Consider the following 21,053-nt stretch of genomic DNA (forward strand, 5'->3'; position numbering starts at 1 on the left):
AAAGAAATTCCACACGCAATTCAAGTTGCATTTGATACTGGGACAAAAGAAGAAAATGAAGATGCGGCCTGCCTTATAATTCTATTTTTGCTTAACACAAATTTGCTTAGGAGCTTAGCAGGCAAACTCCCTTGAAGTTTGGCCAAGAATTGTACCTCCATTGATAACATAAAACAGTACAACTGGGCCAAAGAAACAGCAAGATACTTGATGAAATCAATTGATAGAGCACAGAAGAAGAAAAGAGATAAACAACCAACCGTCAGTGGTGCTATTGTACTTTTCATGGTAAGCAAACAAAAACTAATTAAAAAAAAAAAAAAAAAAAAAAAAAAAAACCTTTTTGTGTTATTTTACAAAGGGTAAAATGCAGTTTTACCCCCTGAACTACTACCCAGTTGAAATTGACCCCTTGAACTATTGTTTTAGTAAATTAACCCCCTGAACTATTTAAAATTAGCCAATTAACCTCTTGACGTAAGATTCCACTTATCATTCCATCAAATTCAAGCCCAAATTAGTCATTTCATCAATTCTTATTTGTTAATGATAACCACCAATAAAATTATAACATATTGACACAAAATAATGTGCAAAACATATAGCATATTAAGAAAACATAAAAAAATCGAACGTTTACGTACATTTCTCATTGTCATTACACATTATTTTGTGTCCATATGTCATAATTTGATTGGCGGTTATAGTTGACAAGTAAGAATTAATGATGAAAAGACTAATTTGCCCGTCAATTTAATGAAATAGTGAATGAAATCTACCAACAAGGGGTTAATTGGCTAATTTCAAATAGTTCAGGAGTTAATTTACCAAAAAAAATAGTTCAGGGGATCAATCTGACACACCCCGACCGAGATCAGGGCGTGCTGGCCATCACCCGGAGGTGACGTAGCCATGTGCACGTACGGAAGCTAATAAAATAGTAATATAAAAAGTACGAATAATTAAAAACTAGCATACAAAGTACTAAAACAAGTGCTAGCGTAAGTGAGACGCTAAGTTCAGAGCAAGGCTACAATAGTCCAAAAGAAAAGATGCGACAATAGTACACCCGAAGGTGACCCTACAATGGTGAGTGTCTGTCAGAAATGCCGGGACGCCCTCTGGGAAACCACCGAACCTGCTAGATCACTAGAACCTGGAGGGGCGCAAAACAAAAGCGTGAGTGGGCAAAAACAAAGCTTTCGAAAACCATTTATAGAAATACTTTCTAACCCCTCGCCGTAAAACCTATATACTTCCCAGAAAATAACATATATACGTATGTATAGATATGCCAAACATGCTCAGGGATATGCCATGTCAAAATCTCATAATGGAAATGCAAGTGCTCAGGTATAAATCATGATCATAACATATAATCTGGCAGCCGGAGTCACCTAACGTGACCTGTACGGCTGCATATAGAGCTCAAATCTCAAACTCAATAACTGAACCTGCCCACGAGTCGGAACCACCTAAAGTGGTCTGTACGACAGGCCTGGGTGTAACATATATATACGCTCTAGTGCTACGATCACGTGAAGGCTGTGCGAATAATCGCGGGTCACCTACGAGTCGGAACCACCTAAAGTGGTCTGTACGACAGGACTGTGCACCTAACTTGGATCCAAGCTGAGCGTGTGGTGCGGGAGGTGAACATCACGTGAAGGATTGTGCCCTACTCTGGGCGGGAGCACTAACACCGGGGGTGCAGGTTATGAGCTCTCTAAGCATCTCAAACCACTACTGAATGTAAACATGAATACCACTTACCTGGCACTTACCTGTGCGTCCACAGCGCTAAATATGCATATGTATATACATATATATATATATATATATATATATATATATATATATATATATATGTGCAACTACTAACATAACCATCGATGCATGAATAATGATAATGTGACGCATGGCATAAGTAATAAACATTAATTAAATTTTTGGGAAAATATAGTATATAGGTATATACGGAAAACCAAAAGCCCACTCACTGGTATGTGGAAGGGTCGTAGCCCCCCTGTCTCGAGTGACCACGCTCGTCCTCGGGATACGTATCACCTATATGCGAAATAACTATAAAAACGTCAATTTAAAAGCACATAACCAACTTCTCGTAATAACTTCTCATACATTGCTTGAATTGGACAAATGAATATACCAACGTGCTCTACACAACCTCAAGAACACAACCATATTTTTAGAAAAATTTTCCACCGCCGCACGCGCCCCCACGCGCCGGCCACGCGCAGGCACGTGCCTGGCACGCTGACGGCGTCAACTGACGCCGTTAGGAATATTCCGTCAGTTTTGACAGATTCCGTTAACGGCGTCAGGAATATTCCGTCACCTTCTCCGGCGACGTCGCCGGCGCCAGAAACTGGAAAAACCTGCAATCTACGTTTTCTCACTCGTTTCTCCACCATTTTTCGTGATTCTTGAACCAAAATGAAGCCCTAGACTAGTAGAACACGTCCATACAAGTTTTAAGGGCTAAAAACCACAAGATCATACCTGTCCACACAAACCAAAACCGGCCAACTTCGAACCAGGCTATTCCGACGTCCAAATTTGTCCAACGAGTTACTCCGGGACTCCTGGGAACCTCACTAAGACATCTACGAGCTTCAAAATTCCAAAAACGTGCTATATTAATGTTTGCATGAACACTACACAAATCTGCCATTGTCGAATCGACGTGAAAATGACGGATTTCTTACCTGAAAATGGTACGATTGTGCTCCCACGAACTTCACGATCTCGACTGTGCTCTTAGTCTCCTCGATCTGTGATGATTTAGTGTAGTTGTGTGTGTGTCCATACGAGTTCGAAGGAAGAAGAATAAAAAAGGGAGCTCGGGAGAGAGAAACAGGGAAGAGACAGAGAAAGGGATAGAGACAGTGAGAGTGTGTGTGGCCCAGCACCTGCCAACACCACACCAAGCAACCAAAAACATAATGAAACGAATTAGGGGCAAAGTTGTAATTCACACGTACGTTTCCGATATTTACGGGACGGGATGTCACAACCTACCCACCTTAATAGAATTTCGTCCCGATATTCAAAACAACCAAATTACAACCCCTAGTGATCAAAGAACAATCGAGGATACAAGTCCCTCATCCGATCTTCTGTCTCCCACGTAGCTTCCTCGACTGAATGATTCCTCCACAAAACTTTCACTAAGTTCACCGTCTTGTTCCTCAGAACTTTTTCTTTCCAATCGATGATCGTCACCGGTTCCTCGTCATACGTCAAATCTGGATTAATCTCTAACGGTTGAGGAGGTATCACATGAGACGGATCAGCAACATAATGTCGGAGCATAGACACATGAAAAACGTTATGCACTCTAGCTAACTCCGGAGGCAACTCCAACCTGTAAGCTACCTCACCAACTCGTTCTGTGACCATGTATGGTCCAATGTACCTGGGACTCAACTTCCCCTTCTTTCCAAACCGCACGACACCTCTCCACGGTGAAAGCTTGAGAAATACCCAATCTCCGACCTCGTACACTATGTCCGTAGCATGCCGATCTGCTAAACTCTTCTGCCTGTCCTGAGCTGCTTTCAGGTTAGACTTAATCACCTGAACATTCTGAGTAGTCTCCTCAACAATCTCTGGACCCACTAAAACTCGTTCTCCAACCTCTGACCAACACAACGGTGTGCGACAGGATCTACCATACAATGCCTCAAATGGCGTCATGCCTATGCTTGAATGAAAACTGTTGTTGTAAGCAAATTCCATCAAATCTAACCGCTGGTGCCAAGCATCGCCAAACTGTAACACTGAAGCTCGCAACATATCCTCCAAAGTCTGAATAGTTCTCTCTGACTGTCCGTCCGTCTGTGGATGATACGCTGTACTGTAAAGTAGTCTCGTGCCCAAAGCTTCCTGAAAAGCCACCCAAAACTTGGATGTAAATTGTGGATCACGATCCGAGACAATACTCACAGGGACACCATGGTACTTCACAATCTTCGAGATAAACAACTCCGCTAAGCGGCCCAAAGAGTACTTCTCCCTCACTGGAACAAAATGTGCCGACTTAGTGAGCCGATCAACGATCACCCAAATGCCTCAAAGCCATTATGTGTACGCGGGAGCTTGTACACAAAATCCATGGTGATATTTTCCCATTTCCACTCTGGAACGGGAAGCGGCTGCAACAACCCAAACGGCTTCTTCCTTTCCGCTTTAACCTGCTGACAAACAGCACACCTACTCACATACTCGGCTATCTCCCTCTTCATACCCGGCCAATAATAAAATGGTCGAATGGTATGATACATTTTAGTAGCTCCTGGATGCATGGCATAAGCCGAAATATGTGCTTCATCGAGAATTTCTTTCTTCAAATCCACATTGTTAGGTACGAACATCCTACCCTCATGCATCAACATGCCATCCGAATCACGAACTCTGAGGTCTCTCCTCCTTCCTTGCTCTCGAGCTTGAATTAATTCTTGAGTCTCCCCATCCGCTACCTGGGCTTCAAGCACCCGATCAACTAGAATTGGTCTAACTTGAAAATTAGCAAGTAAAGCCACATCTCGATCTTCTGCTTCTAGCCTCACTCTCGTAGCACGCAAGTCCGCCAAAAGAGGAATACGACTAGCGTACAACGCATTAATACGGCCCTGTGACTTCCTGCTAAGCGCATCAGCCACTACGTTCGCACGACCAGGGTGATAATCAATCGTGCAATCGTAATCGCTGAGCAACTCCAACCACCTCCGTTGACGAAGATTAAGTTCCTTCTGAGTAAAGAGATACTGAAGACTCTTGTGATCTGTAAAGATCCTACACTTTTCTCCGTAAAGATAGTGTCTCCACAACTTCAACGCAAAGATGATGGCAGCCAACTCCAAATCATGTGTAGGGTAATTCAACTCATGAGGTTTCAACTGTCGTGAAGCATAAGCAATCACCCTACCATGCTGCATCAATACACATCCCAAACCATTCAAGGAAGCATCACTGTAAACCTCGAAATCACCACTATCGTCCGGGAGTGCCAAAACAGGTGCATGAGTGAGACAATGCTTCAACTGCTGGAAACTCTGCTCACACTTATCATCCCACTCAAATTTAACATCCTTCCTCGTTAACCTCGTTAGTGGCAAGGCAATCACCGAAAAATCCTTAACGAATCTCCGATAATACCCCGCCAAACCAAGGAAACTTCTCACCTCAGTGACGGTTCACGGTTGCTCCCAACTCTCCACAGCTGCGACCTTCTGAGGGTCCACCAAAATACCCTGAGCAGAAATGACGTGCCCCAAAAACGCAACTTGATCTAACCAAAACTGGCACTTGCTAAACTTAGCATACAATTGGTGTTCCCTCAACCTCTTTAACACCAAAGTAAAATGTCGAACATGCTCCTCTTTCGACTTAGAATACACCAGAATATCGTCGATGAAGATAATAACAAATCTATCTAAGTAAGGCTGGAACACCCGATTCATTAAATCCATGAAAGCAGCTGGTGCATTCGTCAACCCAAATGGCATAACCAGAAACTCGTAATGACCGTAACGAGTCCTGAACGCCGTCTTAGGAACGTCATCCCTACTAATAGGATAAGGAGTCAAAGAAATAGGATTAGTACCTGGAAACAACTCAATAGTAAACTCCATGTCTCGATCTGGGGGTAAACCAGGTAAATCCTCGGGGAAAACATCAGGAAAGTGTCTGACCACTCTCACATCCTCAACTCTACCAGGAACGGCCTCATCTAACACCACATGAGCTAGGTACCCCTGGCAACCCTTAGACAACAACTTTTTCGCTCGCAAAGCCAAAATAACGCCATGTCTCACCCCACTCTGCTCACCCACAAAAGTAACCACAGGTAGTTCAGGACAGTGAAACGTAACTACTTTCCCGTAACAATCAATGTTGGCACGATAGAAATGCAACCAATCTGTGCCCAGAATCACATCAAAGTCGACAATATCTAACGGGATGAGATCAGCTGACAAAACAACACCCTCAACTATCACTGGACATCCTGGGTACACACAATCTACCACACATCTCTCTCCTCTAGGCATAGCAAACTCTAAATCGTACCCTAGAGGTGTGGGGCGAGGTTGCGTCACTTGAGCAAATGTATGAGAAATCACGGAATGTGTAGCTCCACAATCAATTAAGACTCTAGCAAAACAACCAAGAATGTTTAACGTACCCATAATCAGATCCGGGTTGTTCTGAGCATCCTGCAGAGAAATATTATGAAGACGCCCCTGGCCCTGCTGTCGTCCACCGCGACCTCTGCTCGCCTGAACACCGCGACCCTGAGCACCACGCTGCTGACTGGGCTGACCCGACTGTCTCGAAGACCCTGCACTACTAGTGGCAATCTCACCCTGCTGATACTGTCCTCGCTGATACCACTGAGAACCGTCTACCGGCGCTGGAGGATACGGCATACAGCCGCCAGGATATGGAGGATAACCACCCTGGGAATACGGGTCCTGGGGGTACTGATATTGTCCCAGGGCATAAGGAACAGCATCACCCTAGTAGTGGTAGGCACCACCTCGACCTGCCTGGCCATAACTACTCAGACCCTGAATCTACTGGATCGGTGCAGGTGGTGGCATAAAGGTCTGCTGCGGCTTCTGCTGCTGACCCTGGGGACAATTCGGTTCCCGATGTCCCATCTGTCCACACGTGAAGCAACCACTGCTGCCACGCCTGCACACGCCGAAATGTCGGTTATTACATCTACGGCAAACTGGAGCTCGGCCTCGGCCACCATCACCCTGTCTCTGGCCTCGAGCGCCTCCAGCAAACCTACCTCCTCGTCCCTGTCCAGAGGCACTGAAGCCACCACTAGAAGAACTCGAACTAGCTCCACCCCTCTTGAAGTTCTGAGTCTGACGAGGTCCGAGCGACGCTTGACCTTTACCCTTATCATCCTTCTTCTGATTGCCGTCTTTTTCTTCATCACTGTCGCTCGACATGTTCTCTGAGTCCTCAATCCTCAACAATATCTCGTAGAAATCCTGGTAGGTCTCACAGTGGGTAGTAGTCGCCATCGAACGCCACCTCTTCCTAGTGCCTAAGCGGAAACGGCGAAGCATCTCCGCCGGATTACCACCGACGTCAGGATGGTAACGGGACAAATCAGTAAACTTGCGATAGTACTCATTAGCCGTCATCTTCCGCTGCCTCAACTCGGTGAACTCCTGTTTCTTACGATCAATGTACTCAGGAGGCACAAATCTCCTCTTGAACAACTCCTTGAAAACGTCCCAATCAGTCTTCTCGGCTGGAGTCAAGCGACGAAGCTCCTGTTCCCACCAGGCTGCAGACTCCGTATCCAGAAACCATGAGGTCGTCTCGACCCACCTCTCCATAGGAAGGTTCCCCTGATTGTGCAACACACGGAAAGTCTTTTCAATGTGCTCTAACCATCGCTCTGCGCCCTCGTGACCCTCATTACCTTTGAACTTATCCAATTTCAGATTGTACATAGTCTCCAGAGGAGTCCTCTGGGGAGGGCGCAATACTGACTGAAGGGCCGTAGCAAAAACTTCCCCCAACTGAGCAACATCGGGGAAGCTAGACTCAGAAGAGCGACGTGGTTCCCAACGAGGCGGCATAATTCTGACAGAAGACACCAAAACCATTAAAATACTCACAAAAACACAGAACTGCCAAACCTAAGCTCTGATACCAAACTGACACACCCCGACCGAGATCAGGGCGTGCTGGCCATCACCCGGAGGTGACGTAGCCATGTGCACGTACGGAAGCTAATAAAATAGTAATATAAAAAGTACGAATAATTAAAAACTAGCATACAAAGTACTAAAACAAGTGCTAGCGTAAGTGAGACGCTAAGTTCAGAGCAAGGCTACAATAGTCCAAAAGAAAAGATGCGACAATAGTACACCCGAAGGTGACCCTACAATGGTGAGTGTCTGTCAGAAATGCCGGGACGCCCTCTGGGAAACCACCGAACCTGCTAGATCACTAGAACCTGGAGGGGCGCAAAACAAAAGCGTGAGTGGGCAAAAACAAAGCTTTCGAAAACCATTTATAGAAATACTTTCTAACCCCTCGCCGTAAAACCTATATACTTCCCAGAAAATAACATATATACGTATGTATAGATATGCCAAACATGCTCAGGGATATGCCATGTCAAAATCTCATAATGGAAATGCAAGTGCTCAGGTATAAATCATGATCATAACATATAATCTGGCAGCCGGAGTCACCTAACGTGACCTGTACGGCTGCATATAGAGCTCAAATCTCAAACTCAATAACTGAACCTGCCCACGAGTCGGAACCACCTAAAGTGGTCTGTACGACAGGCCTGGGTGTAACATATATATACGCTCTAGTGCTACGATCACGTGAAGGCTGTGCGAATAATCGCGGGTCACCTACGAGTCGGAACCACCTAAAGTGGTCTGTACGACAGGACTGTGCACCTAACTTGGATCCAAGCTGAGCGTGTGGTGCGGGAGGTGAACATCACGTGAAGGATTGTGCCCTACTCTGGGCGGGAGCACTAACACCGGGGGTGCAGGTTATGAGCTCTCTAAGCATCTCAAACCACTACTGAATGTAAACATGAATACCACTTACCTGGCACTTACCTGTGCGTCCACAGCGCTAAATATGCATATGTATATACATATATATATATATATATATATATATGTGCAACTACTAACATAACCATCGATGCATGAATAATGATAATGTGACGCATGGCATAAGTAATAAACATTAATTAAATTTCTGGGAAAATATAGTATATAGGTATATACGGAAAACCAAAAGCCTACTCACTGGTATGTGGAAGGGTCGTAGCCCCCTGTCTCGAGTGACCACGCTGGTCCTCGGGATACGTATCACCTATATGCGAAATGACTATAAAAACGTCAATTTAAAAGCACATAACCAACTTCTCGTAATAACTTCTCATACATTGCTCAAATTGGACAAATGAATATACCAACGTGCTCTACACAACCTCAGGAACACAACTATATTTTTAGAAAAAATTTCCACCGCTGCACGCGCCCCCACGCGCCGGCCACGCGCAAGCACGTGCCTGGCACGCTGACGGCGTCAACTTACGCCGTTAGGAATATTCCGTCAGTTTTGACAGATTCCGTTAACGGCGTCAGGAATATTCCGTCAGACTTGACGGAATATTCCGTCAAACTTGACGGAATATTCCGTCACCTTCTCCGGCGACGTCGCCGGCGCCGGAAACTGGAAAAACCTGCAATCTACGTTTTCTCACTCGTTTCTCCACCATTTTTCGTGATTCTTGAACCAAAATGAAGCCCTAGACTAGTAGAACACGTCCATACAAGTTTTAAGGGCTAAAACCACAAGATCATACGTGTCCACACAAACCAAAACCGGCCAACTTCGAACCAGGCTATTCCGACGTCCAAATTTGTCCAACGAGTTACTCCGGGACTCCTGGGAACCTCACTAAGACATCTACGAGCTTCAAAATTCCAAAAACGTGCTAGATTAATGTTTGCATGAACAGTACACAAATCTGCCATTATGGAATCGACGTGAAAACGACGGATTTCTTACCTGAAAATGGTACGATTGTGCTCCCTCGAACTTCACGATCTCGACTGTGCTCTTAGTCTCCTCGATCTGTGATGATTTAGTGTAGTTGTGTGTGTGTCCGTACGAGTTCAAAGGAAGAAGAAGAAAAAAGGGAGCTCGGGAGAGAGAAACAGGGAAGAGACAGAGAAAGGGATAGAAACAGTGAGAGTGTGTGTGGCCCAGCACCTGCCAACACCACACCAAGCAACCAAAAACATAATGAAACGAATTAGGGGCAAAGTTGTAATTCACACGTACATTTCCGATATTTCCGGGACGGGATGTCACACAATCTCTAATAAAAAAATCATTTACTTTGTCTACGATATTGGATTTGTGATCACAGCCAAATCATCAAACCAATATAAGGAAATGAGAAACGCTTGCCAATAGCAGTCAAGTGAGATTTGTCAGTTCTTCATGAAAAAATGGGTAAATTACACTTAACCCCCTCAAGTTTGGGTGCAGTATCAACTTCTTACAACATCTTTAAAATATTTCAATCTCATATTTTCATTATTATTTCATTGCAATTTCAAACATACGTTAGTTAATCCGTTAATTTGACTATTAAGTGATGACATGGCATGTATTAAACCCACCTGCTATGATAACTTGGCAATAAATATAATTAAATATTAAATAAATTGCTTAAAAACTGAATTAAAACAAATTGGGTCTCACCCATTTTCTCTCTTCAATCTCTCCACTCATTTGCTCCTCTATTTTAAAAAACTAGCAATCTATTTTTCAGAAGCAGAACTCGTGGTGATAGAAATTGAAAGGCGGAGGGAGTTAAAGAGAACAGCGCAGCATGCCCATCCTCACCCACCTCTCCCCCTCTTAATTATTGTACGTGGCCATCAAATCAAATACAATCGACCCATTTTAGGAGGGCTCATCCTTGGCGATCTTCTCCACACCTGATTGAGCGCCACAAATTTGTTGACGTCCTCCTCGCCACCATCCGCCAAATCCCACCTGATTGGTACTTCATTCTCCAAATGGCCCGACCCGACTTGCAAACCCGACTCATACTGGCCCAATTCGAGAAACTCAGGACCCTTTTGGAACCTGGAAAAAACCAGTTCACTTTCTCTCAGGAGGCTTTATGGCTCGTTAAGAAAGCATGGTCCATACTATCGGACCCGGAGAAGAAAACCCATTTAGCAAACAGGTATGAGCAAGGGAAAGAAAGTGGAAAACAAAGAGAGGTGAGAAATTGTGGGTAATGGGAAAAATGGCAGAGGGTAGAATGGGAAAAAATATTCTAGAGTATGTGTCCGTACTTGATGAGCCATAATTGCAAGGGTGGTTGTTGTTGGGGTTGTGACTATAGAGTCCACCGATGATGAAGGGGGTCTTCTGGTGGCGCCAGAAAACTAGAAATTGGAGAAATTGGTGCAATGTACATAGACCCAACAAGAAGTCCTGATGCGGGGGTCGATGAGTCTTGATTTCTTTAGATACCCACTATGCCGTCACGAAAAGCCCAATTAAATTTGGGAAAATGATGGATGAGTTGAAGAGAAATGAGAGATGGGTGAACGAAGAAGATGAGGGCCCAATTTTTTTAATTTACTTTATAACTAATTTTTTTATTTAGATAGACTGCCACGTTAGTAAAAAATAGGCCATTCATTTGTCACGTCATCACTTAACGATCAACTTAACAAATTTTTTAATGGTTATATGAAATTGAAATAAAATAATAAGTAATGTATGAGATTGAAATATTTTAAAGATGTTGTATGAGGTTACCGTTGCACTCAAACTTGAGGGGGTAAAATATAATTTACCCTGAAAAAATCTATAAATAAGCAAATGAAAATTTGGAGATAAAACTGATGCTGCATGTACTTTTGTGTAAAACATGATTCTGCATTTTTTTAGGAAAAAAAACAAGTATAAAAAACAAACAGTGTCAACAAAAATCATAAAAAAAAAAAGTTAAAATATAGTTTATATTTGTGTAAAACTGATTATGCATGTGTGATTATGCATATACCTGTTGTGTGTTGTTTTCAAACAAAGTATCAAAAAACTACCTCTTAAAACTTTCACAGATGGACAATGAAAAACCAATTGAGGATTCAGTTGAACAAGGATCAAAAGATGATGATGAATATGACTTTGTCAATCCTCCACCTGCATCAAAAGAGGAAATTAGAAAAATAAGTAGCCAAGAAGGAGCCAAAAGCTATGAAAGCTAAAGAGAAAAAAAAAATTAGTGCTTGAACATGCAGAACATGAAGAAGATCGAACCGTATTAGGGTCAAAGCAAGTAGTCAAGAATGATCCAAAAGCAAAGAAAGATAAAGCAGCAAAAAATTTGGTGCTTGAACATGAAGAACCTGAAGAAGATCAAAATGTAAGGGGACCTGCACAACCTCTATAAGATGATCAAGTTACTGAAAAAAAAGATGATGATGATGATGAAAGAACCATATCATATGGGATGGCAAAAATTAATGCTCAAAATGAAAATGATAATGATGAGATAGATGATGCTCAACAACAAGAAGAGAATGATGATGAAACAACAGTTTCAGATATTTTGGAATGTTTAATATAAACTGATGAGTTTGCATAAAATATTAAATGTCATCAACTGAATGATTGTGGTGTAACTAATGTTGCATGTTGATTCTGGTATAAATGATGTTGCATCCTAATTCTGGTATAACTGATGTAACATACTAAATTTGGTATAAGTAAATGATGCATGCTAATTCTTTTATAACTAATGCTAGATACTAATTCTAATATAAAAGCAATGATGCATGCTAAATATTGTATAACTAAAATGATGAATAATAAAATTTGATTCGTATTCTTGATTTATGCTATAACTGATGTTGCATGATTATTCTGCTATAAACTGAAGCTTTGTGATTATATTCGATAACTGATGCTACATAATAAACCTGATGCAATTGTTGCTGTATATTAATTCTCTGTATAAAAGTAATAATGCATACTAATTCTGGTATATGAAAGGATGGAATCTAATAATACAATAAGTAAATTTGCAAACTAATTCTTCAAGTTGATTTTGCATACTATCAAGACTTTGACACATTGGTTGATAGTCAGAGTATATTTGGCACCCAAATTTCAAATGAGCAAGTCCAAGATGACCAAGATGTTGCACATGATTCTGCCCATCCAACTATTGAAAGTGAAGAAAGAAATGCAAACATCATAGACATGGACGCAACTAAAATTGATAGGGTGATCAGTAATGTGGTTAATTTTCATATAGAATAGGCAGTACAAAAAGAGAATCCAAGTACCTCAATTGAATAATCAATTCCTCTAGTGAAAGAAGAGGCAATTCAAAAAGAGGTTTCACCTCAATCTAAGAATCAGTTCCTTAAGTGGAAGAAAAGACATTGCAAAAAAGTGGCTCAAAACACCTCAATTCAAGAATGTCTTTAGATGCTAGTGCAACATCATGAACAAGCAAAAACAAATGCATAATCAGTTCCTTAAATCCCAATTCACCATCAGGAACAAGAAGCAAATCCAGAATCAGTCCCTCCATTGCCAATTCAAACTAATGAGCAACAAGCAAATGTAGCATCTGTTACTCAACTGCCAATTTACCCCGATGAGTCGGCAATCAAGACAAGGAACCAACATTCTATGAATAGCTTCTTGCTCCACATATGGGTGAAGAAAAATGGGAATGTGAAAATTCAGAGGAAGAATTAATACAATAAGAGCTCTCGCAAAGCCAAACAAATCATGCATAGCATTGGAAAATGAGGGCAAAACTTCAACTTCAAATGAATAATGTTATCAACACATGCCACTTCAAGAATTATGTGATTGAGAAAATTGGAGAAGAACACTGCACTAGAACAACAAAAAATGGGGAGAGAAAAGAATGAATTGCAAGAAAAGAGCAAGGGACTGCTAAAGGAGAATAAATATCTTGAATGGCAGCAAAAAAAGTCCTACAAGAAGCAGTGTGAACTTAATGCAATCAACAAGGAAAAAATGGAAAAATTAAAAGAGAAATTTCAAGTTCTAAAAGCTGAGAAGATTTATCTAGATGAAATGGTAAAGAAGCAACAAGAAGAAATTACTGAGTTAAACAAGAACTTGTGTTTCATTAATGAGGTTGAAACAGAAAAAGTTTAGAAATGTGAGGAACTTGTTCATCAAGCTTATGATATTGATTCTACAACAGAAAGCGAACTTGTTAACTCTGCGGACAAAATCGTAATTGCTTCTAATCAAGAGGTAAATATGCAGTCAAAACAGGTTCTACAAACTCCAAAAAAAGTACCAACAAAATCTTAAACACTTGTTCAACCTCAACCTCAAACTCGAACAATGGTTCGACGCATCAAGCAAAAAGCCAAAAAAAAAAAAAAGAGATGCATTTCCATTACATTGCCATGAAGAAAACAAGAAAATGAAATGAGAGGAAATGTCATCCAGCATACTTCCTCCTAACCCCAATGGACAAAAAAACCATCAACCTTTTCTGGGAAAAAGCACCAGTGTAAGAAAATTTACAACTAAATCTATAATTTCTGTTATACTTCCAAATTTGATTCTAAATTAACATATTTCTATATATATTGTATTTCAAGGACATATATTGGTCATCAACTACAAATGAGTTCAGGTACTATGACAATATTGTGATGAAAAAAATATATGGATGGATTTTTTGGAGATGAGTTACAAATACTGTGATTGATGCACACAACTACATTCTCAAAGAATAAGAAAGTAATTTGGATCATCAAACTTCTACTTCTCGGTCATTCTCTTTGTAATTTATAAAAACTATTGAATGTCATTGAAACTGCTTGATCCTGCATACTGATGTTTCATACACATGTTCCACACTGATGATTCATACTGATGTTCCATATGATTCTGCTATAACTGATGCTAATTACTAATTGATGTTGCTTACTAATCCTAATTGTCCATATACTTATTATATTTTGGATAAACAGATGAACTTCACCAAGGATGAAAACAATAAAGCACAATTTGGGGAACAATCAAATGAACAAATGTGAGTTGCGCGAAAAATCTTTATACCCCTTCTAAATCATGAATACTACACACTGCTTGTATTCGACATAAAGGAGATGCGTTTCAATTTTTGCAACTCTAACAAAAAAAAGAAAACCTTCAAGAAGATGAAACAAACATGCACAATGACAATGCATATAAAGTGGTAAGTCTAAATTTAGTATCGCTTATTTTTTCAATGATTTCCTATACATTTTTCAAACCTATGCTTAATTTGTATATAGGTCAAAATGATTAAAGAATGGTACAACAACAGATACAGGTTATTCCATTTGCCATTGAATGAAAGAGAAAAAACAACAAATGACTACATGTGAATAAGCCTTACAAATGCAACTTTTGACATGGATGAAGATAAACACTGTCTAATCCAGCTTGGCTCATAAGTATAATAGTGTGTTTTGATTGTTTTAATTGAATTACTGTTCTTGGTTACATTCTTCAATAACTCAAGTTGTATACTTATTCTGCTATAACTAATGCTGCATACTGAAGCTACATATTCTTCCATAATTCAAGTTCTATACTTATTCTGCTTTAACTAATCCTGCATACTAATTCTGTTAAAATTGATGTTGCATGCTAGTTATGCAAAACTTATTTTACAGAGATCATTATGGTGTTTATATACTGTACTACATACGAACAATAGCAAAAGGCGAACAAATGAAAAAGTCATTGACCAAGCAGGAAGTCAACTGTCTACGCTACGATATTGCATCTCAAATAATACATCATCGCTTAAGCTAGAGCATGAAGTTTGAGGTGGAAAAACAAGCAACTGAAGAAAATGACAACCAAAAATCATCTTGAAGTTTGAGCTGGACTTCTAACATTTAAATTGTTATGAACTTTGAAGTTTAAAATTGCATTGTTATAATTCACTTTTGCGATGGTGAATAAATTGAGTCATTAATAGTGTGAAATCCTGTTCCTGGATTTCACTGTTATAATCTACATATTTGTATTATTGAGATTTTATATTATTTTTCGGGAATTTATATTAATTTATTTGAATTTAGGTTTTAATTAAACTAGTTATGAGGGTTGAAGTTTCGAAATTAAATATTTAAATTCCGTAGACCTTTCAAGGTCATAATTTATATTTTCAAATAGAGCTCGATCTCACGAACGCGTAGGCGTAAACTGTTCGTGAAATGGAGTTATAACGAAGAAATTAGAGACGTTTTAGTCGTTAGGAAATAAATAAATAAACGTTTAGAAGCTGCCAAGTGGCAGCAAGGGAGAAATGAGAGAGTGCGGGAGAGAAAAGGGGAGGAGCAACCCAATCAGAAGGGAGAGCAAGGAGGGGAAAGGAAAGAGACCCGAGTTGGGTCATTTTTTACCCCGCCATATCTCCTTTATCCGACTTCCGTTTTTGGTGATCTTGGTGTCCATGGAAAGCTCTTGACGATTTCTACATCCCTGTAGTGTTAGATTTCCATTTTTCTTTTCCACTTTTCTAGTTTGAAGCCACAAAGTGCCAAAGGTTTTCTAGCGAGTTTTCTCATGTTATAGTGATTCCGACAATGATTACCATCGATCACCACCATCAATAGACTCCCCTCAACCCCTAGAGCAAGGCCCAAGCATTGGATGAGGTGTCGAAGTTCGTTTTGGTGATGAATCGAGGAACACCCATTTTTAGGTTTTCTGGCAGGTTCAAGGGCAATTGGAGCTTTTCCCAATCAAATTGGACTTGGCCACAAGTATGAAACATGTTCCACTCACAGAGATCTATTTTCCTGTAAAATTTGGTAATTTTTGAAAATAGTTGAATTTTCCAGCGAGTGGGGCGGCCGACCGCAACTTGCGGCAGCGCATGGCCAATGGGCCGACGATGTCTTTCTAAGTCCAGTTAGATGCCTTGAATTCATAATTGATATCCGTATGAAGTGTTTTGACTGTTTGAACCTAGTTTCATTATGGTACATCACTTGATCAAAATTTGAATCACCAAATCCTAATGCGTTATAGAACATAATATTTGAGGATAACTGGAGCTGACAGATCGGGAATCTGACGTACGGATCTTCCCAAATTAGATTTCTAAGTTAGTAAAAGTAATTGTTACCTGCCACCTAATTCTAGCAATCGCAGAGATCCGACCGTCGGATCATGATGAGATTTTAGTATGTTGTTCTTTGAGCATAATGTGGACCTTAGGAAGTTACGGATCTAGATTATGATATGCGGATCTTCCAGATTAAATTGCTAGGGTGTGGACCCACCGTTGACGTTTGCTCAACAGGTCTTGAACCATTTGAATTACTAAAATTAGTATTACTAGAGACTCAATGAAGCTTTGCATACTTGTCTCAGTGAGTGACTTTAACATATGTGATATGGTGTTTACCCGATTCTTTATATTAATATCATTTGTGGATATGACATGGTTTTATAAATGTGTTTTTTTGTTAAAATGTGATTCTTTTATAATTGACCATCGATCTATTGTTATTAAATGTGATTTGATTCATGGATTGGAAATATTTGTGGAAAAATGATTCGAATTGCATATTGAAATGTTTTGTAAATTGAGGGCTAGTAGGAGACTATGACCCTGCTTGGTTAATCCGCATTTGGGGGGGTCACTAGTGGTCCTTCTTGGTTAATCCGCATTGGGGGACCATACTATATATGGATTGCGCTTGGTTAATCTACGTTGGGCGAACCTTATGGCCATTTATACTTAGGGGTGATCATGCTTGGTTAATCTGCGTTGGGTGATCACTGCCTAATAGTTCTGTAGGTGTGACTTTACTTGGTTAATCCACGTTGGTGGGTCACTACCTACCTGATTATCTTGACCATGTTTGGTTAATCCGCATTGGGGGGTCACTAGTGGTCCTACTTGGTTAATCCACATTGGGGGACCATATTATACATGGATTGCACTTGGTTAATCCGCGTTGGGCGATCCTTATGGCCATGTATGCTTAGGAGTGATCATACTTGGTTAATCTGTATTAGGTGATCACTTCCTAACAGCTGTATGAGTGACTGCCTACTTGGTTACTTTCTCAGGGGTGGCTTTGCTTGGTTAATCCGCTTTTGTTGGGGGGGGGGGGCACTTCCTATTTAGTTACTTATGTAGGCTTTGGCCAAACTGCGACCCTCTAGCCCTAGTTTTTAATGTACATATGAACGATGGTTTTTGAGAATCTTGTGGCTTGAATTAGAAAAGCAGTTGGATATCTAGGTGACTCCTTTGGTGTTTTCAGTGACTTGATTATGATATCATAAAGCATGACTCTATACTTGATACTTATAGATTGTGATCGATGGTCTATTTTTATTGAATATCACATACTTGTATTATTGTCATTCACCCGAGTTTCGTAGTTTAACCGAGTTCTGATTTTCCAGTGCATCATTCCCTTGATGTAGGCACTAATTTTACATATGACAAGTCTGGGTAGAGTATGAGAAACCGGTTGGTATTTTGGTTCCGTTGAGTGGTCTGGAACCCGATGTTGTTGGTTTCTGTTGAGTAGTCTGGAATCCTTGCTTTTGTTAATTCCCATAAGATTAGTCTAGAACCCTAGATTCAAGTGAATGGGAATTAACCACAATAGATCTTGTGAACATAAATTAGAATTACCATGTTTATTACTCATAATCCAAGTAGGGAGTTATATAGAGTTCCTTAGTTAAATTCATGAAATGATAAGTTATCGCATTGATTGATTAATGCAAATAAATGCGATCATGTATTTTTGATTCATGAATTGATTAATTAACGGGATTGTGGAATGACTTTGGATATGGATATCATTATTATGATTATTTTAGTTGATCAATGTGGCTTGAGAAGAATATTGTGCTTCGTCATTGGTTCTTTGACATATTGCATGGCATGCATTGTGATATATTGTTGTGACATAGCGATTTATGAGATGGATGTTTGAGTGTAGTGAAATGACGAACTACGAATGGCTTGATACCTATTAAGGGTACGTAGGCAGTCTAACTGGAGGTTAGATGCAGCCATAAAGTGTACAAAAAAAATTACTACGCAATCCAAGGTATGGCATGTGCTTGGCACATATCTTGGAGGCAGGTATGTTAGATATATGGTTATTTGATGACGTCACGTGTCAATCCTGGACGTATGGCGGGATCGAGGCGTGACAAATAGTTTTTGTAAAACTGATACTACACAAATGCTAATCAAAAAGTAGAAATTCTTCAACGTATATGGGGGTTCCCCCAACCACCGACCCCCCACCCCACCCATAAATTGATTCATAATCCATTAACTGGTTCATAATCCATTGTACATTAATAACTTATGTTGCACATTAATAAACTGATGCTGCACTTTAATAAACAAAATCTATACAAAAAAGAATAACCTGATTCTCCAAAATGAATAAATATTGAAATTCAAAACAATATCACAAATATTTAATTTATAACAATTAAAAAAACTTATCATTATTTGCATTTTTTAGCACAACAACCAAGAATAGTACCAGTATATTTTCCCTTAAAAAAAGTACCATCAAGGAACAATATTGGTCTACACCATCAGAATCTTTTAACACAAGCTCCAAAAGATATGAATAATCTTTCAAACCTATTACTATCATTATCAAGTTATAGTGCATAAAAAGATCTATCATTGGCACACACAAACTCATCAAGATACCAAGCCAAATATCCAAAAGAGAGCCTCATCACCATTAACCTCGTTATATGCAATCTCTTTACCACGCCAAGTTGTATGGTATTTCATCAAGACCATAACTTTCATTCATTTCTCTCGTAGCATCCTTTGCCTTGATAGACGATTCGAACGAACCTTAGCAGCCAATAAAGAGGAAAAAACAAAAGGATAAAGCCTTTTATTTAATTTTTTTTAATGATAAAATAACCATTAGGCTGTTGCACAACAACATGAACACGTCATTGACACCCCTTCGACAGTTTCTTTGAGCAAACAGCAGTATCATGCTTCCAATCATTCCTAGTGTACTTGAAAACAAAACCAACCTCAATAGAGTATTGTGTAAGTTTTCTATGAAACTCAACTACACCACCTTCATAACTTTGACCCTCATAAGAAATATAACTCTGCCACATAATGGTGAGGTCCATAAGAGCCACACTTACCTAAATATTGGTTCTCATCTCCATTACTAGTAGTTTCACTTAGACAAGCAGATGACACACTACTAGTAGGAACAATAGACATCTCCTTCTTAGCACAAACATAAACATCAACAACTGGATTTGAAATCAAATTATTCACCAATAGAAATGTTTGAATATCTTCATTGCATTCTAATAAACAGATTGGTTCGCCTCTGAATAATGAGTATTTCAACAAAAAGTCTCCTGATGACAAACTTGGAAACCTAAAAGTTAATTACCCACACAAATCCCCATAACTAGAGTGCGGATAAAGTAAGACAACTACTGCACAATTTTCATACACACTTCAACACCTTAACAACGAACATGATCTACACACACACACAAAAAACAAAAAAAAAAAAAAAAAAACATAAAATTAAATTGATGCATGACATAAATAATTAGATATATACATTCATTTTAAAATGTAAATCTAATAATCAATAAAAAATGCTGCTGCACAAGGGTTTCAAAATGATAAACTTAAGAAGATTCTGTAAAATTGATGCTGCACAAATATTTTGTAACGTTGATGTTGCACAAAATTCCTAACGATTAATAATTCATTAACTGGTTGCTAATCCATTGTCCTTTTAATAAACTAATGCCAAGTGATTCTTTATAATTATGTAAAACTAATGCCAAAGAAAATTTAAATATAAAACCAAAAGAACAATTTACCTTCGAATAAACTTGAGAGGAAGAAAAATAGCAGAGAAACAAAAAAAGAAATTGACTTATTTGAATAGAAGAGAGTAAATTTGAAGCTATATTTCAATCAATCTCCGCTAATCATGTTTAACAGAAAAGGGAAGGGTAAATACGTAATTCCGTTTCTAACAGAAAAATATGACATGATGTCATCTTACGTTGGTTTAAAAAATGTCCCTCCTTGAAATGTTTAAAAAGTGTAATCTCAATATATAATTAAGTATTGAAATTATTCTCTAAGTGTAATTTTTCCTTAAAAAGTGAAAGTTTAAAAATAAAAATTACTTATTCAAATTTCATTGTTTTTTAGGTTAATCAAATAAGAAAATTCATAATTAGAAAAGAAATTCATAAATTCTGAAAAATAAAATTTCGTCCTTTCAATTTCTATCATTTTAAAATTACTTAGTAATTTTAATTTCCTCATTGAAATACAGTTGACACATTGGTCCAATAGAGAGAAATGGAACAGAGGATGAGGACGAAGCGGTTGCGGAGGCCATGGAAAGAAGATGTTG

The 21,053-nt window shown here is 39.4% G+C and overlaps 1 protein-coding gene across 1 annotated transcript; it reads right to left on the bottom strand.

The window, feature by feature from the left end:
• Window positions 1-5,988: 5,988 nt before the first annotated feature.
• Window positions 5,989-7,628, bottom strand: LOC148692488 (uncharacterized). Its single transcript, XM_088680959.1, has 3 exons — window positions 6,759-7,628; window positions 6,412-6,503; window positions 5,989-5,992 (listed from the first exon to the last, which is right to left on the bottom strand). Exons 1-3 carry the CDS (start codon window positions 7,626-7,628, stop codon window positions 5,989-5,991), a joined length of 966 nt encoding a protein of 321 aa, XP_088537085.1.
• Window positions 7,629-21,053: the final 13,425 nt, after the last annotated feature.

This window comes from Pyrus communis, chromosome 12, assembly GCF_041283825.1.
Source record: "Pyrus communis isolate YQ-2024b chromosome 12, ASM4128382v1, whole genome shotgun sequence".
NCBI classification, from domain to species: Eukaryota; Viridiplantae; Streptophyta; class Magnoliopsida; order Rosales; family Rosaceae; genus Pyrus; species Pyrus communis.